Source organism: Phascolarctos cinereus, unplaced genomic scaffold (genome assembly GCF_003287225.1).
Source record: "Phascolarctos cinereus isolate Bilbo 61053 unplaced genomic scaffold, phaCin_HiC Scaffold_4;HRSCAF=312, whole genome shotgun sequence".
Lineage (NCBI taxonomy): Eukaryota > Metazoa > Chordata > Mammalia > Diprotodontia > Phascolarctidae > Phascolarctos > Phascolarctos cinereus.
The window spans coordinates 246,697,583-246,712,688 of record NW_027555847.1 but is presented as its reverse complement, the minus strand read 5'-3'; the positions used below and the strand labels follow the sequence as shown (position 1 = coordinate 246,712,688).

Sequence of the window (15,106 nt, the reverse complement as noted above, 5' to 3'; positions counted from 1 at the left end):
TCCCTGTCTCCACAAATGATAGGAGTTAAAAGAGTCTCTTTTGAATACACATGCCCATTTCTACTGGATGGTTTATTATGAACTGCCTTTCTTTCTATAGTACATTACTCCTCACCCCTTTGGTGGGCAATGTTATGATTTCAATGAGCCAAACCAGAGTAAACAGAGCACTGTAGGTTACATATACCCATTTTAGTACAAATGAGAGATAAATCTTGAGGGCTTTCATAGAGGATGATATTTGGTGATTGTATTTAGACAGCTCCTCTGTCTAAATGTAAGCCCTCTTTGTATCTTAAATTCATGCAGCAAATTATAATTTTGTTGGTCCTCAAGTAAGGAAAAGCATAGTATTTAGTGATTTCCCCCTTAGTTTTCATTATCAGTAAGTAATATTACACCTTTAACTATAACTAACTGTGGTTTGAGGAGGTATAATATTTAAATCAGAGCTTAAAAAGAAATAAAAGCTCTGAATATACTATTGAATCATTCAGTTTCCAGTATAATAAAGTCTAAATTTAATGTCATGCATATGTTTTCTACTATCATGTTGATGAGCCATGCCTCATGTATAGTTATACTTTATAATAAAGTATTTGGGGAGTGTCTTTAGAAATGGTGAGTGGTATTTCCTGTTTTTCAAATAAAGAGCTCAATATATTCAATCTCTATAAACAATGATTTTACCCTATATGGTTCTCTTATCATTATGCATACATTTTACAAAACACAGCAGGGCCTTTAGTAATGAGATTTTTGAGTTATCCACATATCAACTCCATTGTTGCCATTATTTCCTCACATTAAAAAAAAACCCTATTTAAGTAAAGGATTTACAAATAAATCCTACAGTTAGAGATAATCATACTTATTCTGATGGATGATGTTGGAAAGTCTTGACCAATATTGGGCTGATCACCTAGGCATCATGGCCTTCCTCTGCAGCATGGAGATGCCAAGAGTCAGAATTTCTTAGTCTGGTACAATGTCTGATCAGTGTAGCAGGGATCTGATGGTTACAAATGCTACTCTTTCCCCATAAATATACCTATACACACAAACAATTTCTCCCTCAAGAACATGTTAAAGTTGGAATTAGGCCATCCTACATTTTAGATATTTATGTTATATGAATTAAAATATTTAGGACTCAACTTCTGGCACCAATTGCCTCACCAAGAAATTTTGAACCACTACGAAGATGTATTGATAAGTTTAGTGAATTGGGCCCCCAAATAATAAATTATGCAGTCTCCGATGTTAAAGAATGAAAGCTATCAGCTACTACAATGATGAATGACTTAGGGGAGAAGCTTTAGAAATATTCATAAACTGACCATGCACTGTGTGGTAAGACATTTCATGATCTGGTGGAGGAGTTGAAATGTCTATGAAAGAAATAAACCAGGATAAAATAATCGATTAAAAAGGATATCCCAGGCTTAAAAACACTCAGATTAATGAAAAAATTCCCCCAAATATATTTTTTCAGCTATTAAAGCACGTGAGTAATATTTTCTTACCATTCAGTGCCACAAAGGAATCTGAAAGACAAAGAAGAAGAAGAAAGTTACTTAATGCATGATATATTCACTTCCAGAATCTTTGTGTGGAAAGACAGCAAATCCTTCCTCTGAATCTAGCTATGCTGGTTCTTAGAAAACAGAGAGCATGACATGACTTGATGATAAACAGGCCAAAATTCAAAGTCATCCCAGCTTTTCAGGATGTATAAAAGGCTGTGTTACACTGACCTTACCACTGAAGACCCAGAATCACCCCAGTGCTACAATGGGGCATTAGAAGAGAACTTGAGTAGAGAATTATTATCACTGCTATTATTATTTTATTCTTTAGCATGGCTTACAGGTTACAAATAAGCTGACTTCTAGGGAGGTGGCACAATGGGTAGAGAGCTGGTCTTGGAATCAGGATGACTTGAGCTCAGATCCTGCCTTGATCGCTATTTAGCTGTGTGAATCTGGACACTGAACCAGTCTCAGCCTCAATTTCTCAGTCTGTAAAATGAGGCTAATAATAGCCCCTACCCCCTACCTCATAGGGTTTTTTGTGGGGATCAAATGAGATAATAGGTGCAATGCTTTGAAAACTTCATTTATTTATTTATTTGTGAGGCAATTGGGGTTAAATGACTTGCCCAGGGTAACACAACTAGTAAGTGTCAAGTGTCTGAGGCTGGATTTGAACTCAGGTCCTCTTGACTCCAGGGCAGTTGCTCTATTTACTCTACCACCTGGCTGCCCCTTTGAACTTTAAAAGCCTTCATAGATGTTTGCTATAATACACAGTGACAGTGTTGTTTTCATGTTTTGTTCCTAGCACATAATAAGACCACATTGATGAATTATTATCAATAATACCAATAACATTATTATATCTCTCTCTTCCTTTTGATATGCAAAGACCTGCATACAGTCCAGACAAATCAGATGCCTAACTATTCTATATGTATGCATTCCACATATCTAGAATCCTCCTTTTCCCAGTCTTGGAATCCCTCGTTTCCTTCAAAGCTCAGTCCAAATGTTTTGTCTTCCATGGGACCTTTCTTTATCACCCCTGGCCACCCCCTGGCTGCCTTGCTGCAACCTAGAGTGAACCTTGTATTTGCTTTGCAGTTTTTGAGTCTATATGTTATTTTCCCCAATAGAACACAAGCACTTGGAGGTCAGAGGCCAGCAGTTAATAAATGCTTGTTGATTGACGTAGCACTATGAGGTTGCAAAGTACTTTCCTTACAATAAATCTATGGGGAAAGTAGCGAGAATGTGGTCATCCTTACCTCACATATGAATAAACTCAGGATCTAAAAGGTTACTCTTGTTCACAGAGCTAGTAATAGACCAAGGTGGGATTTGAACCTGATTCTCCAAGTTCCATACTCTATCTGCCAGCCACACTGCCTCAAGTGAATTAACACATACACTCACTGGGGTAGCATGTGATCATCAACACAAACTAAATACTCTTTCATTTCTCTGTCTGTAATGCAAAACTATTTATATTGTGTTCAATTCTTGTCTGGGCTCCAATACTCCTCTGATTGCTTGCTTTGAAGTCAATGCCTCTGCCAAAAGGCAGAGATGTGAAGACTGTGTGGGATGAACAGACACCGAGAGCATACCTGATTGTGAGAGTTCAGGATTAACTTTGGATTTTTCCTGAACATACCACCCAGCTTCCAACAACCACTTCAGTACTCAGATTTCCATTATGCTCCCTTACATTCCACCCCCATCCCCACTGCTTCCCATATTGCAAGGTTAAGAAAACAGAAAAAAATATGCCTCAAGCCAAACACATTTAAAGTTTACCTACAGAAACAACAACCCATGAAAATGGGACTGACGGGCAATGGGAAGAAGAAGCAAAGCTTATTAAGTGCCTGTTTATCTCATGCCTTTGAGCACGTCCTGATATGCATAACCAACACAGTGTAGGCACACATGCACACAAATATTTCTCATTCACATGTGCATATATGCTATACTAACAGAACTGCCTTCATTCATTTCTTGATGCCTGAAATTCTTTATCTGTAGGCACAGGAAATGTGAATTTGTTACTAATGTTGGTTTTAGTATTCCAGTTCTGATGTGAACCCACGTAAGCTAGGAAATTTTTAGAAAAAGTTTCTTGTAAATGATCCTAGTATAACTGGGTATCAGACTGATTTCTGAAAGAGGTGAGATCATAATGAAAGGGTAGCCTTAACTCTGAAATTCCAGGACTCAGCAAAAGTAACATGTAGACATGTCGTTAATGACATCACAAATACAAAACAAAGTCACGTGACCAAGTACCTATAGGTTAATGTGAAAATTAATTTCTTAATTAAAGGTAATTTTGAATTTTCTCTCTTAATTAAGGGTACTTAACTCCTTATTTTTTGCATTTAATTTATTACATATAAATAAAAAATAAACCAAAAATATTTTTTAGTAGTGCATATTCATTTCATTATCCTATATCATTTTGGTCTAAAGTTATTTTGCATTGAGTCTAAGAGATGGCAGCAGGTCTCAGCAGGTCACTTTCTCCCTTAGGACATGGGTTACTTATAAAATTGTGACTACAAAGTTACTTTAAAAATTCTTTGAAATAAAGTCTGTATATGTGTTTCTTCAGAGGTCAGCACAGGTTTGTGGGTTAACATCTTCCAAAAAGTGATATTTGACATTTTCAGCTACTAAGTACTTAGTTGGTTATTTCTGAAATTCATTTTCCCTTATCCCTTAGAACCTCTGCCTCAAATACCAAGTGACATGGTCCCACCTTGTAAAATTATTACTTTTAATAACAATTTTTAGCAAATGTAGTCAAGTAGAGCAGAACTAACTCATAACACAAGAACATTCCAACTTCTCATTTCTGAGCTTTCTAACTCAAAAATGATTAAACTAGCTTAGCTAAAAATTTCTAGAACAAATATTAACCAGTCTTTTGACTAAACTTGGCTGAGATGTAGAATATGACAGCACATTACAAAAATAACAAAACTTTTAGTTTGATACTGGAAATACTGACACAAATTCATGTCCAATAATAATGCATTGTAGAGCTGAATTTGTCCCCAAATATAATTGCTATGAAACCTCTACCAGCATGGATAGTATGCCCTCCTCCCCAACAAACACATCCCTTTTTCTATTTTGTTATTTTAATGATTTCTGTTGCTAATGTGCTTTTTGGTGCTATCGACATCAGCAGCATGCAGGGAATAATGTTTTGGGCATCTGTAAAGAGTCTTTGACCCAAGATAAACACTGGTAAAAACTTAACTTACTTTGGCAGTCACCCAGGCCATCTGTATTGCCGTGTTCTATGTCCTGTTCAAATGCCAGCCTTTTTTTTTTAAGGCAGAAAGAAAGAAAGGAAGGAAGAAGGAAAGAAACACAATAGTATGAGTAATAACTCAGAAAACATCCTTACATTTCATTAGTGAAATAATGCAAATTTAGTAAATTGGGAAAGGGAGGTACAAAGACTTACTAGTTACTTCAACAGTTCCATATGAAGTCCATGAAAATGTGAAAACTAAGGAAATAAGTTCTATGCAAATATTTGAAGATAATTTGTATTTTTATTCAGTGATAATTACTTCATTTGTACATAGAACCTTTGTACAGAATAACATAAATCTATAGAGGGAAAACATCTTAATATATATATCAGTATTCTACTTCTGGTTGCAACTTAAGAGGGTAGTCAAAGAAAATAGAAAGGATTCCAATGTCCTCCATTTCTCTGAGATTACTGGGAACCAGTTCAGGTATATGAGATATAGTTAAGTAATGAGATTGATTTTAATAGTAGTTTCATATTAATTTTTAAAATTAGTTTATTAACTTTATTATTTGTCTACGTGATCTTTGACCTTCAAAGGAGTCCTCTTGGAAGTCTTCACATATTGATGCTATTGTTCAAAACATTTCTGAGACTGTTAATTCCCCTTTTGAAATTGCCTTCAAAGAAAATGTATGAGCCCTACAACAAAACCAGGCCCATTGTTCTAGAACTACTCTATGTTATTATTTAAAAACAAAACAAAATTTAAAAAACCCTCCAAATAGAATTATTCAGTTTCATCACCATCTTATTCACCTCATTTGGCTATTTCCAAAAATCCAATGTCCCTTTAAAGGATAAAGATTTGCTACCATTCAAAAGAATGTGCTGCAGGCACCAAAAATGTTTTCAGCAATGGCAGCATCACTAGAATAATTGTTTTACTTCTCAAGAAGACTGCTTTGAAGGGGATAACACTCTTTTGGATATATAACTTCTGATTTCTTTGTTTAAAAAAAATCAGCCTTATTACCTTATAGTACTACTATATGGAGAGAACAAGCACCTCTTAGGCTGCCTAACTTTTCTTAGACAACACCTTTCCACTGTTTCCCCTTCTATTCATGAATCCATGTAAATGGAAATGAATTTCTAAAATATCACATCAGTTTTGCTCCTTGTTAGTAGTTCTGATAAGAACCAGCTACCAGGTTGACTTTAAAGTCTGTCAACAGCCCAGTACAGATTCTTTAAACCAAATATGTAACCTGTCTGCTATCTATTAGTCTCTATCTACCTCTCATCTATAATATAGTAACTACCTACTTGTTTAGAGGAATGGTGATTAAGGATGGGAATTAAAGAGATTCTGAAATATGAAAATGGCCAGAAGGCGAAGTGTGGAACCAACGCTCAATGGTTATATCTCAGCTTCTTTCCTTCTGATCTTAGGAACGTAGAAAAGACAGGTATAAGAAAGGTTCATTGATGTTATGGGGCCTACCCGAGAAAATATTATGCCTCATGAACATGTCCATTATTGCCAGTAATTCACCACAATTGTTTCATTACGTTTTTTAAAAAAGCTACAAACTAGTGTTAATAAAGCATCTAATGCAAAAGTAACAATCCAAACAAAACATAGGAGGGGAAGGGTTTCCTAACCTAGCCATCTTGCTATAGACTTGCCAAGAATTGATTGATTACATGTGGAGTAACAAGGTTAATTGTATTCTGGTGCAGAAGAAAAGGTTTATTGATGTGAATGCCATTCTCACCGTACAAATACACTGTATTACAAATATGGTACAATCTCTCCTTAATAATATAATGGGAAATGAGAAGAGAGCTACTTTTCTTTTATCTGAACAAGCCATTTCAGGGACATAACAGGGCATCCTACTGTTTTGCAACTCAGCTGATATCTTCTATGGTCTAGACATGTTCCTAACGTTCCCTCTCTCTGGGGAATGTTTGGAGGCCCCCTGTGTCTCCTTCCTCTATATTTTTAACTAACTTCAAGACAATTCCCTGCTTGCCAATTTGTATCACCTGATATTGCAGAGTCCTATCTAATCCCAAGGGGAAAAAACAAAACTGGATTGATGATGTTTGCATTCACAGGTGTGAGTGAATGAATGTCTAGTTTGCATAAAGGCTAATTAATGCTGGTAATTTCAATGCTCCCTTCCTCTTGGTATTCTGTTGCTTACTTGGTACGGGGTGACAGATGCGTGCATGAACTTCCTTCCTTTACCCACCCACAGTATGGATCTCTGGAGGCAATACAGGTCCTGCAGGAAGAAGAGGATCATAAGTCATTAGCAATCCATTCTAACCATACCATAGTTTTCAATAATGCATGACATATAAATACATACTTTTTGCACTTTCCATGGCGCTCACAGCGGCCAAGAGGAACCTTTATCACACAAGTAGAGAAGGCAACATATAGGGAACTACTTGCTTTGTCCAGCTGCATGCCCATAATCCTCTTGTCTTCTATCCCATCATAACTGCACCTGATTTGACAAGGTGGTATGGCATTATACATTAAACCTCCAAGGTAATGCCCTCTCCCCCACCTCCAACAAGGGGATTTTCCTAGTCTGAATAAGTTGAGGGGGAGAATTTTCCAGAACAGAGTGATTTACTAAGCTGAATTAGCTAAGGGGGAGATTGGTGTCATTTTATTTTCTTCACCAGAGGAAAAATTAAGTTATTTATGTATGAAAGAATTTCACAATAAGTTCAAAACAATGAATAGCCCTGAAATTTAAGACATAAAACAACTGAGAGTATAAAATTAATGCTATCAATATGACCTCATCATATGTTAAACCTACGTCTGCCACCATCCCCCCCCCGCCCACACAAAATGGTTCTAACTGCATGACACAGAAGCATCACGTGTGCTTCCACAAATAACTACTTGGAAAGAACAGAATGCTGTACACACTTTTCAGGGTTGTAAATGTTCATCTCCTCCAGGAAAAGGCTATCATTTAGGAAACCATTGTTTCCTGTCCTAGCCAAGAACTTCAAGATGATTCCTTTCTCTGATCCCAGGAAAACCACAGTGTGGTTCTGATGTGGCCCAGCAGCAGTATCTACAGCAATTTTGGTCAGGCGGTATCTGTAATGACAGCATTGCTTTTTTAAAAAGTCTTAGCATTACTCTATCATTGAAGTTTCCCTTTTCCCACTTCAAAAACTTATTTCACTGCTTTCTAGTAATTACTTAAAGGGATATAGAAGCATATAAATAACATTTTTGAGCTGTTGGCCCTTGTTTTCACATGCAGAGGATTAGTATGGCTCCAAATTTGGGTAAGCTTGTATGAGTGGGTTTAAACAAGGATCCATGGCAAAGAGTCACCAATAATTATCTGTAACCTCTTAGCAACATTACTCCAATAAATGGGAACAAGGAGAAGCAATTGATACATCATTTAACTTTTATATTATTCTCATAGATGAAAGCAGTGAGCATGGTTTTTCTACATTGTTCCATTAAGGAGTGATGCCTTTGTCAACACGCTGTCAAAATGAAAGGTTAATTGTATACCCAGACTCTAGAGGGAGGTCTGAAATGGGTGAGAGGGAGCACGGATTTTGCTTTCTGAACATAAAGAGGGGCTTACTTGCAGAAAGGAAACGTGTATGTTGAAGGCAAAGGCTGAATTACCTCAGGTGGGTGAATAGGAAGGCACACAGATGCCAGGGACAAGCAGTGTTGGGCATCTTTTCTCTAGCCAGCATTTTCAGTTAGGAAATAATAGCTAATATGCATCAGTTTTCTACTGAGAGTTACATAGCATAGGCAAAAAGAATTGCCAAATGGGTCTTTACGTAGGCTATGTATTTTCATTACTACCTTATAGGTGTAGAATTGAAGAGCCAGCTTTTTTTTTTTTTGGCAGCCTTGAAACCTCACTCCATCTGTGAATACTTTAGGTTGCTCCTTGATAGAGGCAAACTTTATTTATTTACTTTTTTGTCTGGAGGACTACCATTTTCAGGTGGCACTTTAGAAACCTCTTACACTGTTTGGACATTATCTCAAAATAAATATGGGGGTATTACTTAATTATCATTATACAAGTATTTCTCTTATTGTCACCTCATTTCTTGGATGAGGATTAGGGGTAGAATTCTTTCCTCCAACACATGTACGAAAACATATATGCATATGTATATGCATATGTGCATATGCATATGTATGCAGAATATATTCTGATTGATAGTTCCATATGTTGGCAACATACTCTAAGCAACTCTAAGACTATAAGAAGTTGAAGTAAAAGTGTCCGTATACATTGTTAGAGGTAGTCTCTTCATCAAGGATTTCCCTCCACAAATGAAATCATACATCCAGATAGTTCCATATGTTGGCAACATACTCTAAGCAACTCTAAGACTATAAGAAGTTGAAGTAAAAGTGTCCGTATACATTGTTAGAGGTAGTCTCTTCATCAAGGATTTCCCTCCACAAATGAAATCATACATCTAGTATCTACTCTACCCCCATCCCTACCCTTGTTTTTTTTTTTACAGATTTAATTTAATGATGACCTGAAGAAAAAACTCTTTGCATTACCTCTAAGAGCTAGCTTGTATTGAGCAAGTCTGAAAATATTGGAACTCTTCATACCCAAAAAGTTTATACTGGAGTTTTGGTAGTTTCTACTCAATTGTACCATCATTCATAGCTAGATCTATGCCTAATACTAGGGAAGAAGTTGGTGGAATTTCAAAGTATGTTTCAGGAATATAGTCTTTTGCCACATTAATGAGGAAGAGAAGGCTCAACCATGATCCGCATGACACTTACCTGACCATCGTTCTCAAAAACCATGGCCTATTGATAATTGAAGGTACTGCTTCATCCATAAGAGGATGTGTCTTAATGAAGTTTAGTGTATCATCAGGAAATTCATTGGAGCTTCCATACTTTTCTAATGATGCTGAACCAGCACAGCAACCTGGTCTAAAAGAAAGCAGAAGGGAAGGAAGAATAGAGCTTATTTAGTATCTGATGGCAAAATCTTTGCTAAACTGCCTCTCTAAGCACCTAACATTAGACAGCAATGTACCACAGGCTGGGGAAAGGAAGCTGACCAATACATAAGGCCACCAAATAAAGTATGCTTAAATTTACTCTGGGCTTGTTCATTCTTTAGTAGGAGTCTACAATTCAGTTCTTCTTAGATAGGAATAATTGGTTTACTACCAGAAGTAAAAATAAATCTCAGTAAGCAGATGATGGTGCTCCTAACAAATGAACAAATCCAGGGTCCACACATCTGTATATTCCTTAGGACAGATACTTCTCACACCCAGAGGTTTAACTATATGTTTACTCATTATCATATTGATGATTATCAGTTCCAACTTTTACTGTTCAAGATGGGGAAAAGTAAGTAGAGTCTTTCCATAATGAGAAACAAAGCCATTTAAAATCTAGCCAAGGGTTCACATCAGTCAGCCTGAATGGAATCATCCCCAGTATCAAGAAATCAGATTAAATTTAGTTGCCTTATTTTTTTTTTTGTAGACAGGTGTCAAAAGCTAACAACACAATAATGCTGTGGGCATGAAGGAATCACCAAAGCTCCCTAATTAAGAAATAATTTTGTTTGGGAGCAAGAAGAATAAAAAACTGCTTGGCTTTCAATAAATTTTGTTATGTTAGAAATCATGGGACATCCTGTCCATAACAAGAAACAAGCACTTTCTGGTACAAAGTTTCTGGTAAACTCTCCTGGGTGTGGTATTCTAGTTGATAAGTTCAGCCCGGACCACTGAGTTTCACTTTTTCTGTGACCACAGGTTGTGCTCCTAACTCAGGCCAGGCTTGCAAATACATACTAATGATTACAGGAGGAATTGAGCAAGAATATGTGGAAGGATCAGTGTGAATGCACCACTTTGACACATCAAAACTTTGAAGGTTATCTTTAAAGAAGAGAATACTGTAGGATTATTATGTTAGAGCATCTCCCTGAATTGACTGGACCTCTTGGTTGTCTGGAAAGTAGTTAATCCAAAGCAGTGCCATCAATCAATCAGTAAGTTATTTATAAGTCCTTTGCATCCTTAAGAGTTACTCTCAGTGTGAATTTCCAGTTAGTCTGCTGCAAGTGAACAATCATATAAGGCATATTAAACTTTCCAGATAAATCTTACTGAGATGCCTGCTGAACTGGGGGGGTGGGGGTTGAGGGAGGCTGTAATCCCAGGCATAGGAGCCCTCACAAACCAGATTTTACTATGGAGTTTTGCATGAATGCAACTTGTTCAAATCCCAGCTGTAGGTTTAGTTAATGAGGTCTAGACTCTGTCTAAACCTCCCTCTCTCCTGCCTTTTAATTTCTTATTATCATGGACTTGACAAACATCAACAAACTTTTTTTTTCTATATAAAGAACAACAGGAAAAAAGGACTGAGTGTGAAGTCATGAATCTTCAGTATAAACAGCTTGGGTTCCCACCCTCCCTCCCGCAAAGTATATTTCAAACTTAACACAGTAGTTACAAAATTGTCCTGCCTTTGCATCCACTTTGGAACTTCCTTCTGTTTTCTTCAGGGTGGTTTAAAAAATTATTCATCAATGATTATTTTTTCCTTTTCTTCCTCTTCTTAGGAATCACTATCACTACCTTCTCACTTCACCCCAATTCTCCCCTACTCACAAATATCCTTTCTTGTATCAAATAAGTATAGTCATACAAAACAAATACACACACTGCCCATTTCTGAAAATGTATATCTCTTCCTACAACTCTAATGTACCACCTCTCTACCAAAAGATGGAAGGTATGGTAAGTCATCAGTCTTCTGGAGCCAAGATTAGTCATTACATTGATTATGGTTCTGAAGTCTTTTATAGCTGTATCCTTTTAAAATATTATAATCATAGTATGAGTTTAATCCTAAATCTCCATCTCACTTCACCCTGAATCAATTCATATGAGTCCTAACAATTTTCTATGTCAGTCTTTTTATTTTGTCATTACTTACAGCGCAATTTTTTTTTACATTCATATTCTGTAACCTGTTCATCCACTTCCCCCAAATAATGGGGTTTTTAGTTCTTTGCTACAAGAAAAAGTATTATTATAAGTATTGGTGTATATATAAGTCATTTCCCTCTTTACTCTTTTTAGCACATAAGTCTAGTAGAAATATTTCTGGGTCAAAGGATAAGCATGTTTTACTAACTTTGGGGGTATACTTCCAAATTGCTTTAGAGAATGGCTAGACTACTTCACAGTTCAACTAACAATGCACAGCCTGCCCACTTATAGCCTCCCTATCTTTAAAACATTTTGCCTGAAGCATAAACAGTTCTGTTAGCTCCATGTTTTAACTCTGTATGAATCTTTATTTTTCAAATACATTTCTTGTTGACAATATATTGTGGATTCTTCTTTTCAATTCATTCTGATGTCCTCCATTTTGTGCATAAGCTTATCCCATTCAAGTTCATGGTAATAACTATTAATTGTGTATTTCACTCCATTATAATCTCTTGTGCTTTCTCTTTCCTGCATCTCCCAAAATACTCTTTATAAAGAAGGAGGTGGAGAAAGAGAAGGAATCTGATCAATTCTAACAATTTATAATTGAGGTGTTCCACTCCTATTCCCATCTCTCTTTTCTTCTCCAAGCTTAGCCCCAAAACACTTGTCTTTCTACTTTGTTTTTTCTCTTTCTAATTTTTTTTCTATGATAAATCTTCTGAAGCTTGCTTGTTTTGCTTTTGACTATTTCCTTATGACTCTATTTTCTTATACCCCTTTATTTTCTTTGTTCTTCCTTATTTCCCTGTTCAATTTAATATGTTTTTATGCTAAGTTCTCTCTCTCTCTCTCTCTCTTTTTCTCTCTCTGTCAGGTTCCAGGTAGAGATCATGAGATATTCACTCCCTCTACTTCTTACATTTTTAAAATATCTCAATTATGAAAAATAGTAACATCTTCCTCTTAATTTCTCATTTCTTCTCTAGTATATTTCTTTTCCCTCTCCCTCCCTTTTCTCTCCTCTCTTAAAATCCCCAAACAGAAAAAAATAAATAAAACCCAAGTTTATCTTACTTAAATATCTCTGTTACCTTCAAAGGCAAAAGGATTCTTAATAAATGTCTTTCTCTTCTCCATTAGGATGTAGGCACTTCATCACTGTTGGCTCAAATGTATTTACCCTTCTAGGTTTCTCCTATTTACTCTATTTACATTTCAAAGTTTCTACTCAGTTGTCTGCTTTTCATCATAAAAGCTTGAAAGCCTTCTATTTTAATAAAGGTTTGTAATTTCCCTTGTGGAATTAAATTGAATTTACAGGCAAGCTACTCTTGGTTGTAAGCTTTTATACTTCGCCTATTGCAATATTATATTCCAAATTTTTCTCTCCTTTATTATAGTTAAAACATCATCTTGACTGATTTTGACTGTGCTTGGTGTTTTTAGTTTGGGGTTCCTTTTAGGACATGATAGTGGATTTTTCTATTTTGCCCTCTGGTTCTAACAGATCTGGGAAGTTTTATGATTTCTTGAAACATGGTGCTCAGGTTTATTGTTTGCTCATGTTTTGGGGATAGTCTGACAATTCTTATGTTACCTTTCAACCTGTTTTCCAGTCAATTTTTTTTATAGTAGATACCTTAGATATTCTTCTATTTTTCAATCTTTTGACTTTGTTTAATTATTTATAATCACCTCAACGAAGCCCTAAGTCCTGACTGGTCCAACCTATCTTTCAGGAAATCTAATATCTTTCTATATTTTATTCAAAGCTATTTCTTCTTCCAAATTCTAATTTCATTTTTATCTCTTCTATCATTTTGATAGCATTTTTTTTTCCTGTGAGATGCTGGTTGTAGTAATTGTTACTCTTTTTTTCTAGGTTCACATCTTGGGCTTCTCTTAACCCATAATATTTCTTCATTATATTTGATGTTTTTTTCTAGTCACATTTTCAACTTCAGTCCCATAAAGTCAGTTCCCTCTAGTACTCTTGGATTGGTCGAAATATATATGTATACACACACACACACACACACACACACACACACAAATACATACATACATACATACATACATACATACATACATACATACATACATACATCTCCTGGCTGAACACCATTGGTTGTGTCCTTGGCTGGTTTAGGTTTGTTTTTGCTTCTCCAACTCTTGGATGTTGGTTCTGTCCCTTGCTATGGCCCTGACCAGCTACATACTGAATTAATACTCCCTGATCTTAGACCTCCTACACAAAACCCCTCAATCAGGGGTATCCTTGTTCTGAGTTGACCTTGTCTCCTACTGAAACAGCCAGGTTGGCTCTATAACCTGTTTCTGTTCTGACAGGTTGGGTCTGGAATCTGGCTTCAGGCTCCCATTAACTAGAGCTTGGATAGGGTTGTGACCTGTCATATTAGGAGCACAGGATGACTTTAGGGAGCTTGTATTGGTTTCCCTGGTACAGCCCCTTTCTTATCCTTCATTGGCTTCCCACTTATTTTCTGGAATTCACACTGGTTTCTCTGTTCAGACAACTCGACTGACCTTTGCCAGCTTCTGGCCATCTTTTTGTTAAGTTCTGATTGGGATAGATGATCTTTGTTCTGTTTCTTTGATTTTCTTTATCATTTATATATCTGGAGCCCTTTTAAAATATTTTCTGGAACTCAAGTGGGGTCGTCTTCAACATATCACATTGCCATGTTAAATTGAAATCTTCCTCAATTTTAAAAAATTAACTAAAGGATACATCTTGTTTTGACAAATCACTTCCCAAGAAACAATCTTTCTCCCCTCACCCCAATATCTTCCCATTAAAAACAATGGGTTATATTCAACTGCCTTGCAGAGTTATGTTTCCTTTAGAAAAATGAATTCTGACAGGCAGCATAGTATTGTGAATTGACTGTTGGACATGGAATCAGGAAAACCTAGGTTCAAATTCTGCCTCAGATATTTGCTAGCTATGTGACCCAGATCTCTCTGAGCCTCAGCTTTCTCATCTGTAAAATGACAAAGTTGGACTCAATGACCTCTAAGGTTTCTTCTAGCTCTGTATCTGTGATTCTATGATCCTAAGGACATTGGTTCTGCCAGCAGAGATAAGTCCATTTCCAAGTCTGGGGATTATGCTACAGAGTAGCTAGGCCCAGGGACTTCCAAAGCCATCCCTGATCTGGATATTCTTTAGGAAGCTTATTCTTGAATTGGTGTAGGAGTTTAATTGTGCTAATGCAAAGACTCTGGGGTTTGAGATCTCCCCATT

The 15,106-nt window shown here is 36.4% G+C and overlaps 1 protein-coding gene across 4 annotated transcripts in view; it reads right to left on the bottom strand.

Annotated features, from left to right (window-relative positions):
* Positions 1-15,106, bottom strand: part of SEMA6A (semaphorin 6A) — a 177,859-nt gene that overhangs the window by 33,615 nt on the left and 129,138 nt on the right. For 2 of the 4 annotated variants that reach the window (XM_020967352.2, XM_020967353.2), the window contains exons 12-18: positions 9,647-9,802; positions 7,772-7,948; positions 7,194-7,334; positions 7,026-7,106; positions 4,811-4,869; positions 1,527-1,547; positions 1,341-1,391 (exon numbers count right to left, since the gene is read on the bottom strand). In XM_020967352.2, the coding sequence (XP_020823011.1) occupies positions 1,341-1,391; positions 1,527-1,547; positions 4,811-4,869; positions 7,026-7,106; positions 7,194-7,334; positions 7,772-7,948; positions 9,647-9,802 (686 nt within the window). The remainder of the gene's footprint in view (positions 1-1,340; positions 1,392-1,526; positions 1,548-4,810; positions 4,870-7,025; positions 7,107-7,193; positions 7,335-7,771; positions 7,949-9,646; positions 9,803-15,106) is intronic. The other 2 variants (XM_020967355.2, XM_020967356.2) reach the window with 1 other exon arrangement.